This window comes from Botryllus schlosseri, chromosome 6 (genome assembly GCF_051294905.1).
Source record: "Botryllus schlosseri isolate E-star chromosome 6, Bs_hap1, whole genome shotgun sequence".
NCBI classification, from domain to species: Eukaryota; Metazoa; Chordata; class Ascidiacea; order Stolidobranchia; family Styelidae; genus Botryllus; species Botryllus schlosseri.
In genome coordinates this window covers 5,748,144-5,770,837 of record NC_137241.1, presented here as the reverse complement: position 1 = coordinate 5,770,837, position 22,694 = coordinate 5,748,144, and the positions used below count along the sequence as shown (strand labels likewise).

Genomic DNA, 22,694 nt, shown 5'->3' with positions numbered 1-22,694 from the left:
AATATGTTATTTTTGGAATATTGATCAATTTGGTGTTTGTTGTTACAGCGATCATTACTGGGCAGCGCCAATTTTTCATAATTTAATGAGACATGAGCCTCAAAAGGTTGCAATCCCTGCGCCTATGTTTAGACCAGGGGTTTTCAATCGCGGTACCCCCTCTAAAGCTTAGAGGAGTAGGAAATGGGGTTCCCGTCGAGATCCAAATTCTGAGTGGCAACTGGGAAGCTGGTGACTAAACGAAGGTCATTACTGGTAATGGCGTCGTGAGTGCCTTGGTTGAAAGTGACGACCTTATTTCTAGTAACAATCACCAGAATTTGCGGCTCTAAACTGCACTGTGCACATTGACAGCACAGGGGTTCGCAGTCTTTTTTACTTCGTTCACCCTTAGCATATCTTGAAACCCTTGTTTTCCCCTCCATACGACCAAAGGCATATAAACAAGGTGCCAATTGTTTCCGATGATCACCTATAGCTCTCATGGCTTCTTAATCGATAATATAGCATAAGCATTAATATATATAACTATAGCATCTAACAAAATATCAAAATAAAACATCGATACGTATCAGACATATGCAACCATCAGCTTTTTCGAATACGTTTATAAGCTTATATCCTTTCCCAAAAGACATTCATCTTGGCAAGTTCAATTCGTGAATTACGTAACAGCGTAACCCGGATACCATAAGGCAATTTTAAAATTAATAGCAGAAAAGTTTATTTGTACTTCTTGAATGGATTGATACTTTGTTTATTATTACGTACATGTGACAGTTGATTGCCGGTAACAATCAATATTTCGGCGTTTGTTAACATTCACAGTAAGCGTGGCGCGATGATACTATAGCAGGGGTGGGCAATTATTTTCCTCCGCGGGCCAAATGAGAAGTAAAAAAGACGTTGGCGGGCCGAGTATTTTTATATTATCCAGCGCATTTTAATTTTATTTGTAAACTATATTGTTAGTAAATTCTGCTCAGTGAATATGTAAACAATGTTAAACATGATACATTTTAACTCTCTTCAGACCCCTATCCACGTTTTTGTATTAGGACTCTAAAACAGTGGTTCTTAAGAATTTTTAGGCACGCCTTCCTTTATGATAGTGAAAAATTTCGCGCCCGCCTGATCATAGTATTTAAAAGTGTAACCAGAATGCTAGCAATCCCAATGGATAGTTTGATGGCATGGAAGGTTTTGGCTGTTTATGAGAGAATTCTGAAATATCAAAGTCGGAGAGTACACAGAGCTAAAACGATATGCTGGGGGTAAATCGTGTCGAGCGCGAAAATTTTTATTAATAAACTCCGGCTTCACGCCAGCCTTCTGATGCTTTAACGCCCCCCAGTTCGAGAACCACTGCACTGAAATGTATATGCAATAGTACAAATCTTGTTTTGTTGGTCGCTACCTTTCGAGCAGTGTGCAGTTTAAGCAGCCCAACTTTAATTAATATCCTAAATCTCGGCGACATGCTCGGCAAAAACTAAAAGGACGGGTTTACCCCTGACTCCAGTATACAAATATTTAGTGCTCAAGTCTAAACCCAAAGCTTCTTTGAATTTCAGTTTTCGGCTTTCATTTTTTGGCATGCCCGTTAATCCTTTATGGGTGATAGATATCATGAGTCGTACAGTAATTGCGAGCAATGATTGACTTGTTTTACGAATCAAAGATTTGGAAACGTATCACGTAACAATTTGAAACACATGCCGTATAATTCGCAATGTGACATTGTCACAGTGACAATGGCAACGAAGGTTTGAACTAAACTATTTGGAAGAGTGATTTCTTGCGACTTCAATTCCTACTCATACTTTGCCACATTGCTTTTATTTTGAATCTGGATTATGCATGCGAGGTAAGTATAGACAGCTTAATCGTGGCATATCAATGAACAGGCTTCAAATTAAACGAATTTCCCGTTCATTTGATACAGACTATAGTTTTTGTCATTCAAAAAGCAAGTTTTATGTTTTGAATTCCAAGCAACCTTTCGCGGGCCGCACTTTGCCCAGGTCTGTACTATAGCATTGTGGGCATGTAATAGGCTTAATTTCGTACAAATGGATACACCATGTTATATCTTCTGAAATACTGAATAGAAACCTTTGATTAGTCATTCGTGCTATTCACATGCAATGTATACTTCCATTCGCTCACACGGTGTGCATAAACGTACTGCGTACTTCCTTTCGTCATATGCAACATCAGCTACACGGTTTCTTGCATGAGCAGACACTTTGCCCCCTCCCATTTAACATGGAGCGCAACCCCTAACTTCAGATAATTTACATGCGGTTGTCTTTAGTTTGGTTATCCATCAAATTTTTTAGAAATATATCACTTCATTGGTGATCCATTCTGAATGCAATGCATATTCAAATATCCCGTCATGAATTTGAAAGATATCGAAGCATAAGTTTGACTGTACAAGCATTTGAAAATTAAACACGTCAGTCCATATTTCTGTTCCAGTGCACAATGAACCGCGAATAAGTCTATTTATGCAATAAACTGCTGTGTAGTAGCTGACGCCGATGCACCTAAATGTCGGCATCAAAACGATGTGTGTATTTTATTTATTGCGCTTTCTTCCATCACCTAGTGTGGGATAAACAGATATCTATCTCTCGATTACAGAAAGAAAACGACTCGAGTCTAAGAATAAAGTCGGAGAATGAGTCGTAACTTTTAACCTCGTTTCTTGGTTACAATCCGGGCAAAATTAGCTGGTTCGAATTCCGTCCTTGATTTGTCTAATGGAGTGGCATCAGCACGAACTCCATGAAAATTAAAACTGGAAGTAAAAAAAAAGTGTAGCTTCGGATGGTAATATATATAAATAAAATCGTATACTACTACATGAAATGAAACAACACTTCGCATCAGAAATGATCGTCAGATTCTTCCGGTTGATAGTTACAGACGAATAGTATTTACGACGACCCAAATTTACTTTGCATCCCCCAAAACGGATAAGCGATGTCACCGTCACAGACCCCGTGACTCGCGCAAGTCGTAGATAATTGCGTGTGGGAAGCTTCTATCAGCGTGCAATTAAAAGAAGCCGGGAGAATTTATTCGATGTGTGACGTCATATCTGGTGATACGATTGTTGATATATAATATTCTCTCCGATTCTTTGCTAGTTGCTGACGATTAATCCTTACGAGTGTCAGCCGAAAATAGTGGCCTTATTTTAATATGAATTATTGAATTTACGGTACTATTCAATTGTATATCGAAGTTCTGTGCCTACAAGGAGCTTTTCAATTATCCAAGTTTTTCCGTCTCATTGTGTCACCGGAACCGCAATCCGTCATTGTATTCCGTTCATTGATCAACATTCTGCACTTTTAGTGTTATGTCTCATCGTATGATGAATTCCAAGTTATTTGAGTGTAACACCAAGGATTATTTGTGACTTCCGTGGAGGTGCTCCAGAACTTCATGTCAATATTTGAACTTACTGTCGTGATAAAAGAGCGAGGCTCACTCAAGAGCAAGTATTATATATTGTTGACAAAATACTCGAGAAATAAACGGTGTCACGGTGCACATTTCCGTAACGTGTGGTGAGATAGCGTATATAGTGCTACGATCCACAGCTACAACACCAATAGATTGGGGGTTCTAGTCCGACCGATGTCGACTCCAGAATTCCTACCTAAGTGTTGGAGGTTTATCTATAGGCCAGAGATGAGCGGATTTGAAATTTCTATGTCCTAATCCAATCCAAATCCGAACCTTCTAATCCAAATCCAAATCCTAATCCATAACTTTTTCATATTCAAGTCCATGTCCAATCCTAATCTGATTCCAACTGGAAATTCAGAAAAAATACCAATTTATGCAATGGAGGGATTCGAAAATTTTCTTTCACAACCAACGATTCACTTGATTCAAGATAACTTAGTAACCACAAGTACATTGATAGCTGATCTGAATAAAGTTTGTCGCCATTCGCCACACGACATTTCAATCTCCCAGAAAATAGGTAAATCCAATCCAAATCCTAATCCGTTCTGAAAAAAATGTCTAATCCAAATCCAATCCAAATCCGACAAAATTTCACAAATCCTGTTTTTTCAAAACCTAATCCTAATCCATGCTCATCTCTGCTATAGGCCCCCTCGTCATCTCATCCGTGCAAGCGGTGTCATATAGAAGCCTAGGAGTGGGCCGTGCTACAAGTCGGCAGCTAAGGAACAAAAATGAAGACAATTGGTCTGGTGCAAATGACCAATGACCATATTAGTCGAAACACACAATGAATACCACAAACAACCACATGAGCTCACGTAAGACTCCAATTTGCAATCACCACATTCTCCCTCGACTAATACAAAACCACGGATACTAATGGGGATTAATTTTTACGAAATGCGACTTAGTGTCTATAATTGAACGGGAGTAATCCATCAAATCATCATATATAGTTAAAACTCCGCAACCGATGAACTCACAAGATTGGAAATTTTATTTTAATGACATCAAATCTGATTGACTCTATTTTTTCTTTTGCAGTACTTCGAATTGAGTTACATCATACTCCTAATCGCGTTCGGGACATTTGGAAATACTGTCGTCATTTTTTCAATTATACTCTCAAAGAAAGTTCATTCCAACGGAAATATATTTATAATAAATCTCGCTCTTGCTGATTTGTCCGTGAGTATATTCTTGGATGTCTATGAGTGGTGTCTGCCCCCAGCTGTCGAACATAGCCCTTTTATGGATTCTAGTCAGCCATCAATATTACCGGACCTCGATCTACATATCAACCTACATATCGGCACATGCGTCATACATTTTCATTCACTAGTCGTTTATTTTATCCCTTATTTCTTTCCATTCAGTGTGCATACTTCTTATTTATATTTACATCGCCTAGGCCCGGATGAGTGTCTGGTTTCAAGGACTACTCCATGTCGTTTCGACACCTTCCTGTCTGATCATTGTATCGCAGTCTCGTAGCGTTTAGAATTTCAAAATTTAAAATGATGAAATTAGTAATAAACTCATACAGATATTGATGGAAGTGAAGTCTACTTATTATCGTATGAATCACTTATTGACCTTGGCGGGTTAGAAACTCACTAATTCCATCACCCAGCCACCAACATTCCCTGTATTCCCGTAACTCCGAAAAGCGCCCCATTAATGTTGGCATGCATTGCTGTGTTTTGGATTGTTCGGTGACCACTTTTCCCGCCTTTGCCGTTCCTGCCCAGCCCATAGATTCAGCAGCATGCCTTTGATACATCGAGGTTCTCCTGATGTGCTATTCTTGTTAACCAAGTACATTGACAATTAATTTTATGCTGGTATGGGTGTTATTTGCTAACCGGGACGATATTGACAGGCAATAGCATAATTCAAAATTATGGGGCTATTATTAGATCTCCACCTCAGCTACATATAAGCCAATCAATTTGAGTCGGCCAATCACATACACATAGTTTATATTAAATGAGAGAGTGATTTCATAATTATAGTGGCGCAAATGTGTCATTCCCGATGCAAATGCTATTACGGTGCGGCGTGACTGCGTGGGCACTGCAAATCAGTTGTTGTGATGAAGCCGACTCTTCAATTATTGAATTAATTAAACAGTAATGCGATGCTTCAAGGGCTGAATAGTGGCGACAGACTTGACTTTTGGCCAATTTGTGACTAAGTCGACTCTTCAACTGTAAAATTTATTTTTTATGACTTTATTTCAGGTAATAATGTCCTAGTTATTGCTTGTATGATTGTTCTGTCTATCTCACGTTTTCCTACTTCATTAGTACACCCAGCGGCGTCGTAAAAGACGCCGTGATGACTTCCCCTGTTCTGAGATGATGAGCCAATGCGTTATTATGAATTTGTTGCGTTTAACTAGACCTGATGTTAAGTCGACAATGATGAACGTTGCATGGATTGCATTTGTGTTACGTTTTACTGACGTTCGCCCACCCACCTTCCAATAATATTCATAACAATATGAATTGTACATGGCAATGGACTTGTAAATCACAGACATAAACACACTGCTGTAACTATATTATATTTTCGGGGCGCTCGAACTGCTCGCTATACCCATAATTCGGGTTGGACAAAATGATTCGAGTACTCGAATGTCGAATCTGAATCGACTAATAATTCCAATGATTGGAGTTGAATAAAGGGAGAGATCAGTTTTTCGAGTAGTAAACTTATACGCTCCATGCCATTAAGAGTGAAATTTTAAGATAGCGCAATGGTGAAGCTTCCGGCTTCTTGATCTGTTAGTCGTGGGTTCGATCGCTGACCGGGTCAGATTAGTAACACTGGTATCCGTGACTTCCCCGCCTGGCGCTCATGCATTACTGCGATAGCATGGAGGGGTGGTGCAAGGCAAGGTTATATCTGCACTTTCCTCGTCCAGAGGCATATGTACAGATTATGTGCACGTATTGTATATCATGAGTCGGTGTATGTACCGCAAAAGCATCATAACGCACTGTCTCTCCAATCAATATGACCGTGAAGAAAATCTGGCTCGTGGATTATTGTGAGGACGGCAACGTGGCTTGTGGCGCTTACAGGCGCCAAACAATTTAATATGGAGGAGAATGGGCATTTACTCTTCTAGTCTTGAGAATATTAATTGTAATACGAAAGTGTAACATTTAAAACGTCTTCGCCACCAACCTGCAATAGTTTCGCGACCCACAGGTTGAGAAACACTGATTTATCATACTGTAGCGATTCTGACCAGTCCGATGTCTATAGGGTTGCGTTTAAAACAAGAGCTGTTTTAAAGCACTTATGCAACGGTTGGAACCTTCGACATCGTCGTCGGTTCAACGGCTATAGCAAGTAGTTATGTACCACGGGAACAGAATGGATGTGCTGATATGTTTTGGCCCGTTCATTATAGGGAGTCGGAAACCATTTTTGTCAAAGGACCCATATTGGCCCTACATGTTGAATTGTAATCACCAAGGAGCCATATAACAGTGTCAATCAACCTTGACGTCACAATTGAAGACTCGTGACGCCACGGACCACGTTTGTTTTAAATGCAACCCTCGCTGTGTCTAATTCTCATTCGGATGTCCGAGTGGACTTTTTTGTGGCCGTACGTCTAAAGTTCATTGTAGTAAAACATGTCGATTTTGACTGAATTTCCGCTGCCACGGCAATTATCGCGACATATGGTATAGATATGAATCATAACGTTGTCTATATGAAAACTACGTCTTCATAAGAACTTTGGGCTTGAAACTTTGTACCGATATAGCATTCGCATTTATTGTTTACACTGCATGAATGTGTTTAGCGGTTTTTCCATCCCATGTTCGACAGCTATACAGATATCACTTGGTAATACATTCAAAATGTAGGACAAGATTTTATTCATGTTTATGAGAGTTCAAATGTATTTCTTATCGCTCTGGAATCTCTGAATCCGGCAGTACCGGAAACTCCAAGTTTCTAAAGTATGCACCAGCTCTAATAGTCATGTATTCAGATTTGCATCATTACTTTGCCCTCCGTTGCCGCGAATATTATCGCTACCCGTAACGTACTCCCGAAGGTGATGTGCGATGTTGTCGGATACGTGGTCACCGCTACCTGCGCGTGCTCCCTCGCAAATCTATCACTTATTGCGTTTAACAGGTACGCTACCGAAGCAGTCTTCCGGTTATTATGCTAATATACCATTATATCGGTGGAAGTAGGACGACACGATATATGTATAGCTCCGATTGTCTTTTTAAACTAATTAAAGCGGAACGCCTGTATTCGAATTCTTACCTAATTTGTGAAATGTTTATTTGTTCAAATTCCAACCTTATCTAATTTTAATTATAGTCAAATTAGTCAGAAATACTGTAGCTATAATTATTATCTAATTTGGGAAAATCTGTGTGGTTATAATTCAGTGATTCTAATTCTAAAATAATCTGGGAAAAAAATATGTAGCTATACCTATAATTCTAATTCTAGTCTACTTTGATGGAAAAAAAACACTGTATATAGCTATAATTGTAATTCTAATCTGGAAAAAGGTGAAATGTTCTAAGTTGTCTTACTCTGATTATTTAGCTTAGTGTTATTTGCCGCAGCTCAAGATATCAACTATATTGAACCTAGTCGTGTTGAGCTATATGGCATCATAAATATTTGCGCAAGGCAATGATATAATCTGCGAGGAAATGGGTATAATGCCTCTACCGTGATCACACAAACACATTCACTTCATAATTTCCGACTCGAAAATTTGTTGGGTTGGTGTACAATTGTGCATATATATGCTTACAGCGTGGAGAAGTCGACCTTTCTTGTGTGATATGTAACAAACGGCAGTGATGCCAAGACACAATCCATGGTTGACTACATGGAATAGCTTCATGCCGCGTAACGTCACTGTGTAGTGTAAATCGTCGGGCATACATACACCATGCGTTGCCTAAACACCTGTCAAATTTCCAACGTAGTTATATGATTGTCAGCTTCTGTTCCTCCTATAATTTCACTACAAAAACGAAAGTGATCATTGGAAACAGCCATCGATCATATAACTAATCTGTAGTTGAATACATTCAGATATTGGGCCGTGGTACGCTACGCCTCGTATCGAAAGCGGTTCTCAAAAAAGGCGGGTCTGATAATGGCTGTTTTGACGTGGGTCTGGTCCCTTCTACTGGTCAGCCCTTGCGCTTTAGGATGGGGATCGTTCACGTAAGTTTATGCCAGTGAATTAAGTGAGCTTTAACTGTAACCAAAATGTTCGATTCTAACGCAAAGCACCGATTTTCTTAACAGATTCGATGCCAAAGCGCTGGTTTGTGCGTGGGATGACTCGGCGGCGATTTCGTATTCTATTTTTATAATTGTGATGGCTGTTGTTTTTCCTCTTTCTCTCATCGCGTTTTCTTATTTCAAAGTATTCAGGTAAGTCACTTGTAAAGATTGTGTAAAACTGTGATCTATCTGTGACGAAACCTTTGTCGTGACTAAAAGATTCATAACAGAGATATGCGGTATTTACCGGTGATCTATTTCATTTTTTCCGTATCTGGACAACGGTCCAGACGGTTGTTGTATAGAGAATTAATTTCAGTAAACATTCCGAATGTATCAATCTGTATCTTAAGAGAATTTAGTAAACTACTCATAAGTCTCGTACGAACTCTGCTGGTTGAATGAATACGATGTATTGGCACAGTCAAGCAGCCTTCAGGCTCCTTACCATCAAGCGGCCAAGTTATTGCCAAAACGGTTGTCAAGTGATGTGCATATCTTGAGACATTCGATATTACTGGCTTTCTCCAAGGCCTACCAAAGCCCTAGATCGGTCTGCTATTCGATTGTAATAATCTATCTACTGCCAACGATGACCCGTATAGTGATTCAACCTTTTCGCTGTACTCATGTGGGCCTATGTTTTACTTGTATTTTCATTTCTTTTTTATAGCTTTTAGCTATACTTTAGCTACTTGTAGAAAGTGGCTTGGGGATAAGTTGACCTCACTTTCACTGTAATATTTTCATAGATCGCAGTGTTATAGTCATTTTAGTATTAGTGGGGAAGGTCGTTTGCGATTAGCTACCATAGGTACATCACAGCCCAAACAGATCTAATTCTCGGACTGTATACTTACTTGATTACTTTTGAGACCTTCAATTTTCTACTAGCCACTGAAGCAGTTTTAACATGCCTTGGAAATCGCTATACAGAAATGAGTAGAACTTTAGGCATAAATAACAGACCTACGGGTGCGTCAAAAATATATACCACGATAAGGATACACTTGTTGATGGTTTTAATGCCGAGCCCCTTTACAGCACTGTTAAAGCTACTGGCAAATGGCGGCGTAGTCTGCACGCTAAAAACCGCCCGAAAGGCAAGCCACGGGGATTGTCCGACAGAGAAAGATCGCTTCTGCGCACTTTAATGGCGACCGTCGTCGCGTTTTGCGTTTGTTGGACACCCTACTCACTGCACGTATTGATAGACCCGAACAGCGTGTCGGCGCATTGGAAGAAGGTAGTGTGTTCTCTTAATGGGATATGATGTCATCGTGTGACCCACGCTTAACCTTTGCTATCTCTTCGACACGTCTACCCCGCATTACCGTGGTATCTGTCCCTCTATCTCTCCCCACGACACCCTTCATTTACCATACGGTTGTGAAATTAAAGCGTTCTTATCGAACCAAACCATTGTACTTGCTAAGCATGAAGCCTGATTGTCAGGAATCTATATGGGTATCGTGCATATTCATTTGTCACTCAAGCCGAAAGCGCATATTCTCTTGCGAGTCTGGATTGATAACATATGCGTCCGTTTCGAGATTGAGACTTGAGCGTAATGTTGTTGCCATTGTATAATATTTGCGTGTATAGCTATTACGACAATACGGAATAGTTACCTGAAACTTTGCGGATACCTATGTGCTTTCATTTCTGGTTGCATGAAAAAGGTCAGTTGCAGCAGTCCATTTCAGGCCGGTGGATAGTCATTCGAGTGATTAAATAAAACATTTGGCCTATTTAAGTATACAGTTTCCTATCACGGCCATACTACCTTAGTATCCGTTTCTATGTACATGTTATTGACTTCCAGTTATAATCGCCCCTGTGTCGCTGACGAATTTCATAGATGCAGAAACGCAGATATCGTTCGCGTTAAAACTATGGTGGCAGACAGACAAACAGACATGTTAAGTTCTAATTGCTTGTCACCGCCATCTGATTGTAAGTAAAACCAGTGCTTTCGATAGAAAACATTACTTCAATTGCTACAGTTGGAAATGAAAATATAAAAAGTGACCGCGTGAGGCATAGAGGGTTCAAAAGCTTCGAGACATTGCGACCTGACTGCGGATTAATCATTGGTGGCCACGAAATAAAATCATGGTGTGCAGCGTTTAGCATAATCATACTTGATGATGGTGTCTGATGATACTAATTATACTATTTAGAGCGAAAAGTCGGTAATCTAATTCTAGTATAATTTGTGATATGTTTCTATGCTCCAATTTCAATTCTATACTAATTCTTCGTTTGCCTGAAAATGTTACAAAACTGCTTGCTGTACAGACATTTGCTATACTCATGCTTAGGAGCAATAAGTCTGATTTGATATGAACTGAATGTGGCGAAATAGCGTGGTATAATCCACAGTTGCACCACGAACGGGTTCCGGGTTCGAGTCCGACCGAGGCCGACTCCAGAATTCCAACCAACCTAAGTGTTGGATGCTTATCTAGGCTCTTCCTCGCCATCTCATCCATTTTCGGCTGTACGCAGTGCCTTATAAAAGCCTAGAAGTGAGCCGTGCTACAAGTCGAAATGAAAATGAGGAAAATTGTCCTGGTGTAAATCACCATAGTAGTCGACGAAAACCATGAATACCACAAACAACAATACGAAATAAATTTCATTCAGTGTCGAAGTTTTCGCGAATTCTGCAATTCTAATTCTAATCTAAGTTTTTCTAATCTACCTTGAAAAGAAATTGTGTAGCTTTAATTCTAATTTTAATCTAATTCGGAAAAGCTGAAAGTTTTCCAATTGTCCAAGTCCGAGCATAAAAGTCAATCATGCTACACTAAGTTGGGACTTGTAATTCGGTATGGAGATAGCCAACTGGTTAAATCACTTATAGTTTCAGAATGCCCATTACTCGCACTATACGCCTCATAACTGTCTATACGTAGTGAAAGTCGGAAGCATCGGAAGCGAAGGCAAAAGTTAAGATTTCCGGTGTACGTTTGAAATGATGTCGGCAATATTCTTTTCGGATGCGCAAAAATGCGAGTGATGTTTCCATTGCACTGTTTCGTAAGAGTATCCCGGAATCGCAAAGTTACATCACGCAATTTTTGGACGCCATCCCTATGTGGTGTAACATTGTAACTGTTCGCATACTGCACGAGGATTCACGCTGACTCGTGTAGACCCCGTTATAATTGATGTAGCAGGCAACCAACCGTCCAATGCAAATCTGTGCGTGAGTGATTGTAGAAACGGTATATATATTGAGCGGACCGAGTGCAATGTACCTGGTTCTATATTGCATTGCTTCAAATTCTCTGGTTTCATTTGTAAGAGCCCTGTCAGTGTGCATGTGCATTATTGCGCTACAAAGTTATGTCCACTCTTTTACGACATACATGACCTGTGCTCCGATGCATGCACAGGCGGAACGCGTTACTACAAGGTATAGTTGTATGAGTCAATTATGAAATTAAAATGCGGTGGGTCCCAAGTTGAAGTCCACGGACCCCACCGCGTGGTCTACGATATCTTTGTGGCGGAGTTGGACATTGGACAACTATATAAAATTTTCAGCTCTTCCGATTAGAATTAGGACATAGAATTTGAATTATAGCTGCACGATTTATTTTGAAAATTAGATTATAATTAAAATTACTTAATTCGTGAAAACTTGAAAATCGACTCAAGTTCAGAATCTTATCTAATCAGAGCTCACCCTCATAAGCATGAATGGCAAATGTTTGTACAGCAAGCTTGGTAATCTAGTGGTCCATGTCATGGTTGGAGAGGATTCCTGAATACATAAAAATAGATCGAATGGTGTAGCAATAATGAATTTGAATCTAAGGCAACTACACGAAAGCATGCGAAAATAATGTAGTGAGGTCAATTTATCCCATATTTGACAATCCATTGTAAATATTTCGTTCAACTTTTCTTTTCAATTGGTCGAACTTCTGCCGCCGCGAGGTTTCATTACCACAAAGTACAATAGCAGATACGAATTGCTTTATCAAAGATGGATGAGTTTTCTGTTTTAATAAAAAGCGACCAGCAAGGGGGTTTCCATTCAATTTGCTCGGAACCTGTATCATTGCTAATTAACATGCACCTATGTTTCAGTTGGAAGTTTTGTGTGGTCCTTGGAGGTAATATTGTATTTATAGCATTTCATTATTATTATTATTACTATTCGGCCAAAATGTTTCTTTTAAAATCTGCTGGTTATTTGCTATGGATTAGCAAAATTATTGGTTACGAAAAGTCTCAAAGATTTACCAGAATGCAAGGCGTTTGAAAGGTGTCCGTGACTAAAAATATTTTGGGAACCAGCAAGTGTTGATCAAATTTTTATCAATACCTACTATGAAAATATTTTGTTGTATAAAATTACTTTGCAGAAATCTAATGAATAATGATTATAATTACGCTATTAATTAATGTGATAATTATCATACGTTACCCCCTCTGTCCAGAAGTGGGAGAGGAAACAGCGACACTGCATTCAGCGTGCACACTGCACGTATTCGACACGGGAAGCAAGATACATCGTTTTTAGCAAATGCAATACTGATAAATGAAATTTGAGTAATGTAAGCCTCGTTAATCAGCGTAGGATTCAGCAATAAACACTTCTCCGCCCACGCTATTTCGGTAATGATGCGATCCGAATAGCAAATTACATGTACGGAAACGAATGCCATTGCCATGCTACAAAATTGTCGCTTCGCGCGTGTAATGTGTTATAGTGGCATTCGGCTAAATATTGCTATCAAATGATGCGCGAGGCTCCATTAATATGATAAATTTGCGATGTCTACAAACCATGCAGTTTATTGAATAAGCAATTGATATATTTTGTATGATAAATGGAATCAGTATCGTGAATAGAATCTGGTTAGTTGTGTGTCAGTTAGTTAGTTGCGGATTTTGAAAATGCAGTAATTTGTACAAGTCTGCTTCCGACTGCATCTCAATGCATTGTGTAATCATCATCATGCGGCGTCACGCACTGCGCTTCTGAAAACTCCCTTTTGCTTTCAAAATCTTTATTTTCGCCGCTCTTGGAGCGCACCCACCAAGTCGCTCTATAGCGGATGGATCATTCCTTGGACTGTAACACATCTTTTAGGCGTTCAGAATCTCAGTTTTCACGATTGCCTGAGGAATCCTACCGTGTATTATACTTTATTGCACTCAAAATCATCATATTCATATATAAACGCATCAATTTCATGACTAATAAATAAACTCTACCCTTGACAAATCTCAATCAGAATCGATAAAATCTAGGCACCACACATTTCGCGAAATCGTCCATATTATGAATGATTGATAACTCTGAAAGTCAGTCGATGAACGCATATTTGGTGGCAATAACGGATAGATTTATTGATACGGAGCCCAATTAAGATAATTTCGATTCAATGCCACCAGGAACACCGTTTCCATCTCCACTTTTAACGTCAATTGAGAGATGCCATTAAGAAATATCTATTTCAGAAATCTATAATATCGCAGAAATACCTTTATTGTAAAGTCGGGAAAGGTTATGCATTCTAAATTATTTCATCAGCATGAATAATTCATTACCAATGCTAATTATTCCATATATTAAACCTGTGTCATGCGTCACCAATATATGCTGGAGGTAGAAATTTTCAACGTCATATATATCAAAAAATGCAGCAAAAATGCGCAAAATGCAGTGGCACGCACGGTGTATGGATCTCGGAGAATACGATTCATGCATTTCGTATCGAAGCAGGTCTTTTGAATATAGAAATCCTGAAATCAGCAGGAATAGATAGACTAGGGTGATTTTTGCTACTAATCCCGCATATAACTTACTTCCCAATTTGGTAACGGTTGTCATTATAGTCATTAAATATGTTGTCAGTTGATAAATCACTCAAATTATCGTTTCACTGTCGTTTTATAAAGAAAGGCAGTTTCTTGTGATTGTATGTAGCTTATACTATCATTGAGCAACTGAGTATACACTACAGCAGGGGCGGGCAACATAAGGCCCGCGACGGGATTTTAATCGGCCCACGGACACTTCCCAATCCTGCTAAGCTACATACATTTGCTGATTTCTTGTATAGTTGGATAAATCCGTGATTAATGTATCGATGCAGGAATCCGTCCCGCCTAGTAGGCCTACTCCATTTTACCAAATCCGGCCCGCCGATTGGAGAAGTTGCCCGCCCCTGCACTACACTGCCATCAGTGACGTATACTTCATTAAACAGGGCAATAGGTTCATAAACTGGGGCATACAGTTTGCATTTTTCAGCTTGAGGTTTACGACTTTCTACTTACTGCTACCTACTTACGACCTACTATTATTTGCATATAAAATATCTTGATTTACTATACATTAACAGATTGACGGGAAAGCTATAAAGTTTCTTGCGCACCACAGTTCGGCAAGCACTGGTATAGATTGAGCAATTACGCTGTGTACATTTACTACAATCACTACTGCAATACATCAATCGATTTTAAATCATGTACGATATCGATGATAACCGACGTTATCTCAAGTTCAATGGGGTTGTCCCTCTAGGGCAGGGGTCACCAACCCGGTGCCCGCGGGCACCAGGTAGCCCGCGAGGACTAGATGAGTAGCCCGCGAGCCCATTCTAAAAATATGTGGAATAGCAGCATTTACCAATATTCGTCAGATTATTACCAGTGAGCTTTTAAATATATAGATTGATTGATTCAGCTATTCTTGTTAAAAACACACTAACATGTAACTTACATATGTAAACACTTGAAAATATCTTCAATTACAATTAGTAATATATAGATGTTTGTGATAGAATCACCAGAAATTCAAGATACGGCGCATTGCCTATAAAGGCGACATGACGGAATGCCGTTCACGGTCTTCTTGAAATGGTGGGGGGTTCCGTTACGATAGCTCGACGACCAGGACAATGCCAAAGTAGTAAACAATATTACTATTCGGAGTCAGATAGCCGTGAAGTACTAGCAGATTTTCAATATCTGTATACTCAACGCTCAACGCAGTTTAATATACCATGTTTCTAACTTTCTGTAATCGTTGCTGGTGTCCGGTGTAATGAAATCTTGTCATTTCTGGATGCTGAACAGTTGGAGATTGAAATTGTAACACTGCAAAATGACCCCCACCTCAGTCTGCAGCAAACGTTTGGTGCATTGTTGATATGGAAAAGTACAGTGGTGTATGCGCAGCAGCTATGAAGGTTGCAAGCGTCTATGGTTCAACTTATCGTTGTGAATCAGCCTTTTCGGACATGAACTTCATCAAAAATAAACACAAAACACGCTTAATTAATGCACATCTGGAACACTCACTAAGAATTGCAGTGTCAAGTTGAATACCAGAGTACAGCGCACTAGTTGATATCATACAATGCCAGGCTTCCCACTGACTGCTATAGAAACATATAACATGATGTCCAGTCCAGCCCAGTGCTATGAATATCAAAGCGGAAATTCAGTGTGACACGGGTAAACGGCGGGAGTAAATAGTAGCCCGCCGCTTCAATCATTACGCAAGAGTAGCCCTCGGTTGCAAAAAGGTTGGTGACCCCTGCTCTAGTGCTATCGGTTCAGACAACTATGAACGACAAATGCGAAAAGTGGTAGCAACAGAATGTAAAAAGTTGCAAATAGATTTACGATAGGTCGATTGAGAGAAAAATATGTTCAGCTTGTACTACGGAATTATATCTTTCTGAATTTACAGAATACGGGATAGGCAAGGCATATACAATGCGCCTTGTGAAATACTGGTTTCGCGGTTGACGGTAGCAGAGAATTGACTCATACCCGTTACATACTCTTCCAGAATATAATCTTTTAGTAGCTAAATGCTGGTTATCACGTGTCACTGTAACTCTAAGAGGGATAGTACTTTCGGCCATACTCATGTTCATTGTTCACTCCAGCCATACATTTACAATTACACTGAAGTAAGACGGAAAATGACTCATGGGTCATGACAATATAGTTAGGGTGTTGATATCTTTTTTAACGGTCTAATCAATAGACTACACATCCGGAATATGTTAGAATTACAATGTCATATAGACTATGTGACTGTGTGATGAATGGGACCTTACAATTTTCCTATTTACACCCTTATATGATCTAGCCCGCATATTAGTGTCTCGGTTTCCTAGGACTGGCTTGATGTGGGAAGTTAGTCGTTTGCCGGCAAAAACACAACCATCTCCGTCCTTTTAAACTCATGTGGTGTGATCGATTGACATCTATCTTCTCGAAACATGCAACATCAAACAACCGCGGCGTGCATATCGATGTCTTTGCACCGAGGACAGGAGCATTAATTCACGGTCGCAGTTTTAAGTCTAAAATAACACCCTGAACTATATACGCACGGGGCGTTCGATAATTCAATCCCGGGGCTTACAGATATCGGCACGCCCGTAGTCATTCGTCGGAAAGCCGCTTAGAGGATGTAGCGAATTGGGATTTTCGTTGTGTCACCTTTTCAATGATGAATAATTGAGGTTTGACCCTTACATGACACTGTTAACTCGTGATGCAGGGTTCCAACGATTTCGCTGTAGGTCCGGTTAGGGGTGGGCATAATCGAGTATCTGAGTGATTCGATTATATGAATCAAGTATTCATGTCACTCGTTATGACGTCATGCAAGTATGAATGACGTGGAGATTTATTTACCTTTTATGCGACAGCAAATAGTACAATGGCCGTTCTATATCTCATTGAAGATAATTTGGTATTTTTTCGTCAGTACCTATTTCATTGGACTCGTGAGGTGACAATGATGTGGGTCAACACGACTTCACAGATATGTCGTTTCCTCTAGCACAGTGGCTCTCAACCGGGGGTCCGCGGAACCTCTAAACTTACAAAATGTTTGATAACTTTATTTATATGTTTTTAAATTAGGTGAATCACGTGACAGCTTAGCTTCATTACTGGCAAAACTCTAGGATTCACATCAACAGAATGCCGTCTGAATTTAAATAACCTACTGTGCAAACTCATCTTAATTGCTAAATTGCCAATTGCCAATAGCCAACTGATACCAACATATTGTTGTTTCGAGATGTGTTAGGGATTATGGAAAAAATTAAAATCTTGGAGAAGTATATGAGGTCAATCAAGGTGACTTTAAAATGTTTGCAAATATCCATTTTCTCTTATGACATATACATAACCGGCTAACCACTATTCCAAAATAACTTAAAGATGAGCTGCTCGATTGAAATGACGAGGATGGGCGTTTAATGTTCACTAAAAAATCTTTTTCTTAATGTTGGTGCCATATTTGTTGCGATCATACCGAAAGGTGTCTTTGGAAGCGTTAAGTGTTATCGTAATACATTAGCCTTTAGCCACCACCTATCTTTATGGAAATGGATTTTCGGCACTCGTTCATATCAAATCGGAGACGCGGATTTTCAAGACACGACCACGAATACTAATATTGCAAATGCAGTTGCAGAATTCGCTTTGAAATAATAAAGTCCACGCAATTTCGACATCAATAGTACGATGTTGTTTTCAAGAAAAGTAATTTAGATGATGTTTGTCACTAGCCTACAGTTAGTGTTTACCAAATGCAGATGGCGGTTGCACGATTATTGAGCTAAATTTGCACCAAAGCTTCCGGGGGGGGGGTCCGCGGGGGTCTGCGACGGCTTAAAAATAGTCCGCGAAGACCACTGCTTATCATGTGTAGCTTTGTGATGTTTCGCATGTTACGATTAGTACAGAGCGGATCGATAAATTCTCTGATTCTCCTACGATCCTGTTTTTACAGCTCTGGTCCAAGGTCCAAGGTCCTAGGTCGGAATCTAGAAATGACCGTGATCCGGTCCGACAAATTCTTATAATAATAATCTGCTCTCAGGATGGTATGGAATATTATTTGAAACAATACAAACAGGACATTTAAAACTCAAAGATCAAATCCAACCCTTATCTGAAGTAATTATGCCAACTTAGACTTAGCATGTGTTTTATTTCCATGAACATTTCACTTTAACTATTGATTCGAGGGTGGAAGATGGTAAGGCTGTCATATTCTTTTTAAAAAGTACTGGTCCGGCTCCGGCCAAAAATGAGAAAATTCAGCCGGATATCCAATCCGGCTCCGGTCCATGTTCCTTCCTAGTTGCGAAACGACCGACCGAGTTTCAATGCTTCCAATAGCGTCGAAACTAATATTATCGTTGATAAATTAACTCTTAGTCGCAAGGAGCATACAATTTCTGTAATCGAAAAAAATCATATTTCTCTGTTCGACTCGAATCATCAGAATTAATACTCGATTCATATTCGAGTACTCAAACCATGGTGACCAGCCATAGTCCCGATATGGACGGTCCTACTGGGGCAATTTTACCCTTTGTAGTTTCTTCTACACTCTGCAATATCTGGGTCCATTCGCGCGTTGATCACGCGGTGCAATTTCCTTAGGAAAGTACGGAGTTTTGAATCATCTGTGATATAACGAACATCCAATTTCGCATGTTTACTACTGACTTCGTTGCTCCTAATTATATCTTCTAGCCTGAATGATATTGCGTATATAGGCACTTAGGCAGTGCCGATGTGCGCTGTGGGACGTTATGTCCGGCACGTAACCCGTATAAATATTTAAAATGATCAGATTCTAGACATTGGAACATACGTCTGGAATTAACCGCAAAATCTATATTTACACTCTGAATATCGAATTAAAGTCAAAAGGTATTTCAACATGAGAAATCAGTTTTTGGAACATGTTAGGGGAGGTCAAAAGAGTCATTTCATCTGGGGTTATACCATCTATTTCATGCATATAATGGGCTGTTTTTCTCAAGTAGGACTAAGAACATTTCGGCGTGTGCTGGGCGTATTGGCCAATCTGATGCGTTGTAAGATATATAGCTGACGGATTGTTGGATTATACTGTGGGTCGTCTTAGCGCCACTGGAATCGACTTTTAGGGGATCCTGTGTATGCGTTTAATATGCCAGTAGTACTTTGCTCAATACTTGTATGTTTTGTCATCTATACTAAGGAGTAAGGTAATAGGCATACACTCACACCTATTTAGTCGTTAAATTTATTGACCCAAAGGTCAGTTTATTATGACTGGTCTCTATACCTGTGATGAAGAGAGTACTCTGTATGTAAAGACGCTTATATTGGACTCACGTAATCAAAGTGAAAGTATTTTTCAGTGTAAGATCGTTGGACTTGCAGCAAGTCAAATTGACCTAGGCGTTAAGGTTCCCGTGAAACCGCATATATTAGAAAACGGCGTGTATTAGAAAACATACAGTGTACGAGGATATTTCGCTCACGAGCGACCAGACTCCAGTTTAGCTGGCGTTTCTTCAATTATATCGATTGTGGAGTGGAGCCAAGATCCGAGTGCGTTGCCAACATTGGAATAAATCATGGCGTCTCGTAACGTTGCGAAAAATTGAGGCAATGATTGGATGATGGCCAGTTTCTCTTCTGGTAGAAACCTTTATTTATACACAGTCTTATTTAACCTTGGGGGTAACTGACGATGATAATTGGACAATCAGACACTAAATTCTTCAAGGGCCAAGTCAAGTCCATTTATACGCGCTATCGCATGAGAGATGAGCATGCTTTTAGGATACAGTAGTCATCATAAACTGTACTGGAGACACTAAAGCATGTCCTAGTTTGGCTCATATTTTACTACCAACGGAGTGGCCGAAGTGTCACGATTAATATTATTGAATCAAAACGACCATTCGTAGAGATTTAATGAGGGACAGATGCCGATAACGACGCCAAATTTTACGATGCATGGGAAAATGTCAATATATGCCTTCGTGACTGTGCTCCATCGCGTTCATGTTTCTCTTCCAAAGCATCTTCATAATAGACATAGCTTCAGTGGCACTCGTTTAACCCTTATACCGATTCGTGATTTACAGTTCCTTGTATGGCTGGCATTCACAAATTCCTGCGTAAACTTCGTCATATACGGTATCTTAAACCCATCGTTCAAGAGAGGATACAAAAGGCTCTTCTACTTCGTATTTCGTTGCTTTAAAGATGACACCTTATCACTGCGAACAAGGTTAGAATATTGTTCCGGTTGCATGCGCTATTTACAATTTCCAATGCGGATCATTACACATTTTACTTGCCAAATCGTAAGTCTGATGTATTATTCAAACGATCGGCGATTTGGGATCGCCCTAATGCGGACCACAGCATTATGTTACCGATATGCCTCGCGACGTTCTGCCTATTTGCCTTCTGATAATGATTAGTGCCATTAATTTCACTTTAAATATTCACACCGTCACACGTCGATGTGTCTGAGATTTGTATTCAACTGACGGGACATCTGTGGAAGCACAGTGATCAATGCGGTTGGACAACTATAATATTTTCTGCTTTTTTCAAGTTAGATTGCAATTAGAATTATAGCTGCACAGTGTTTTTCTAACTTAGACTAGAGCTAGAATTAGAATTACAGCTACACAGTTTTCTGCAAATTAGACTAGAATTAGAATTATGGCTACACAGCTTTTTCCAAATCAGAGAATGACTGAATTCACGGTAACTCGGAGATTAAATCAAGTTCTGTCCAAGTTCACTCTGATAAGCATGACAATAGCAAATGCATGTACGGTAAGCTTGGCTTGGCTCATAATGATGCTTAATTAAAAGTACATCGAGTAGAAGTATATAGATACTGAAGAAGTCGATTGAAAAGTACTCTCGTGGCATTGTGTCTATGCGGCACTTCTTGTGCACTACCTCAATTATACTTATCTCTAGATCTCTGCTTTGGCTTCTGGGGGCCGTTCACAATATCGATTTGTCTTATGCGGAGTAAAAGATTGAGATAAAACGCAGGTCGATTGTTATTGGTTTAATACCGTCTTTATATGGCTTTGACATCAAAGATTTTATCCTGACCTGAGGTTGTAACCGAGTAACACACCGCCTCTGTAGACACCACCGCTTAAAATTTTACGTGCGCAAATACATAAGGTCGGTGAATCTAAAATTTTAGTGTAGCCACCTTAAAGTGTGTTACGGAATGTAACGAATGTTTTTGCATGCAAGGAGCAAGCGTAGGATAGGCGCGAAACGAAAACTGGAAGGTAATCGTACGTGTGGTCGCCAATGCGTGACCGAGGCGCAAGCCGTCATGCATGCAGTTCATTGTGATTGTGACGTAATACATATTATGTATGTATTTGCGTACCGACCCGACACACACAAGCATAGAATGAGCAGACGTGCTTTAAATCGGTAGTATCGCTTATTAGCTTGCTGTCATCTTCGAGAGTCGGGTCCTCAGACAATTGAAATATATAGTCACTTTATACATTCCTAACTATTAGCGAAATATTCGTATCGTATGTGCCATCAAATTTACGCATAATGAACTTACCGTCATGATGAAGTAGCAAATGAATTGACATGTGAAATGTGGGGTGCGATAACGCCTATTTCGCTTCTATGACGATGGCTCAGGTTTGCGTCAATGTTCGTGTAAATTTCACAAACGTGTACGCTAGGGTTGTCCAAAATTTGGAAAATCTCAAAAAGTCTCCATGATTGTGTCTCATTCTATAGAATATTGATAAAAAACAACAATTAGCCTGATAGAAGCTTACAGGAAAGCCGTTAAGATTTCGGTCAAAGCGTTTGAAAGTAGCTGCTCAAGAATGGGCGTGCCACTGACCATAGAATGGCGAGAAGACTAGTAATCAAATAACCACGGCTCTTGATTGGCTAATCGGCTATGCTTCAATGACCATGGCAGCAGCAGCTTGCTGATCAGGTGTTCAAGAAGTCTGCTACCGGCGGGGATTCTGAGTGCGCATTGTTAGTAGTTTGGCAGGTGATGTTGATGTCAGGACATGTTGAGGTGCGAAATA

General features: G+C 39.8%; 1 protein-coding gene across 9 annotated transcripts in view; it reads left to right on the top strand.

Moving 5' to 3' along the window:
• The window catches only part of LOC145440555 (melatonin receptor type 1A-A-like), a 34,335-nt gene that overhangs the window by 1,722 nt on the left and 9,919 nt on the right, over positions 1 to 22,694 (top strand). For 4 of the 9 annotated variants that reach the window (XR_013915559.1, XR_013915558.1, XM_080318188.1 and 1 more), the window contains exons 2-8: positions 4,537 to 4,680; positions 7,499 to 7,659; positions 8,590 to 8,724; positions 8,809 to 8,937; positions 9,832 to 10,033; positions 20,727 to 20,872; positions 21,874 to 21,911. Coding sequence is in view for 6 of the 9 variants with exons in the window: in XM_080318188.1 (XP_080174314.1) it covers positions 4,537 to 4,680; positions 7,499 to 7,659; positions 8,590 to 8,724; positions 8,809 to 8,937; positions 9,832 to 10,033; positions 20,727 to 20,872; positions 21,874 to 21,911 (955 nt within the window). In the remaining 3 variants the exon portion in view is untranslated. The remainder of the gene's footprint in view (positions 1 to 4,536; positions 4,681 to 7,498; positions 7,660 to 8,589; positions 8,725 to 8,808; positions 8,938 to 9,831; positions 10,034 to 20,726; positions 20,873 to 21,873; positions 21,912 to 22,694) is intronic. The other 5 variants (XR_013915557.1, XM_080318191.1, XM_080318186.1 and 2 more) reach the window with 2 other exon arrangements.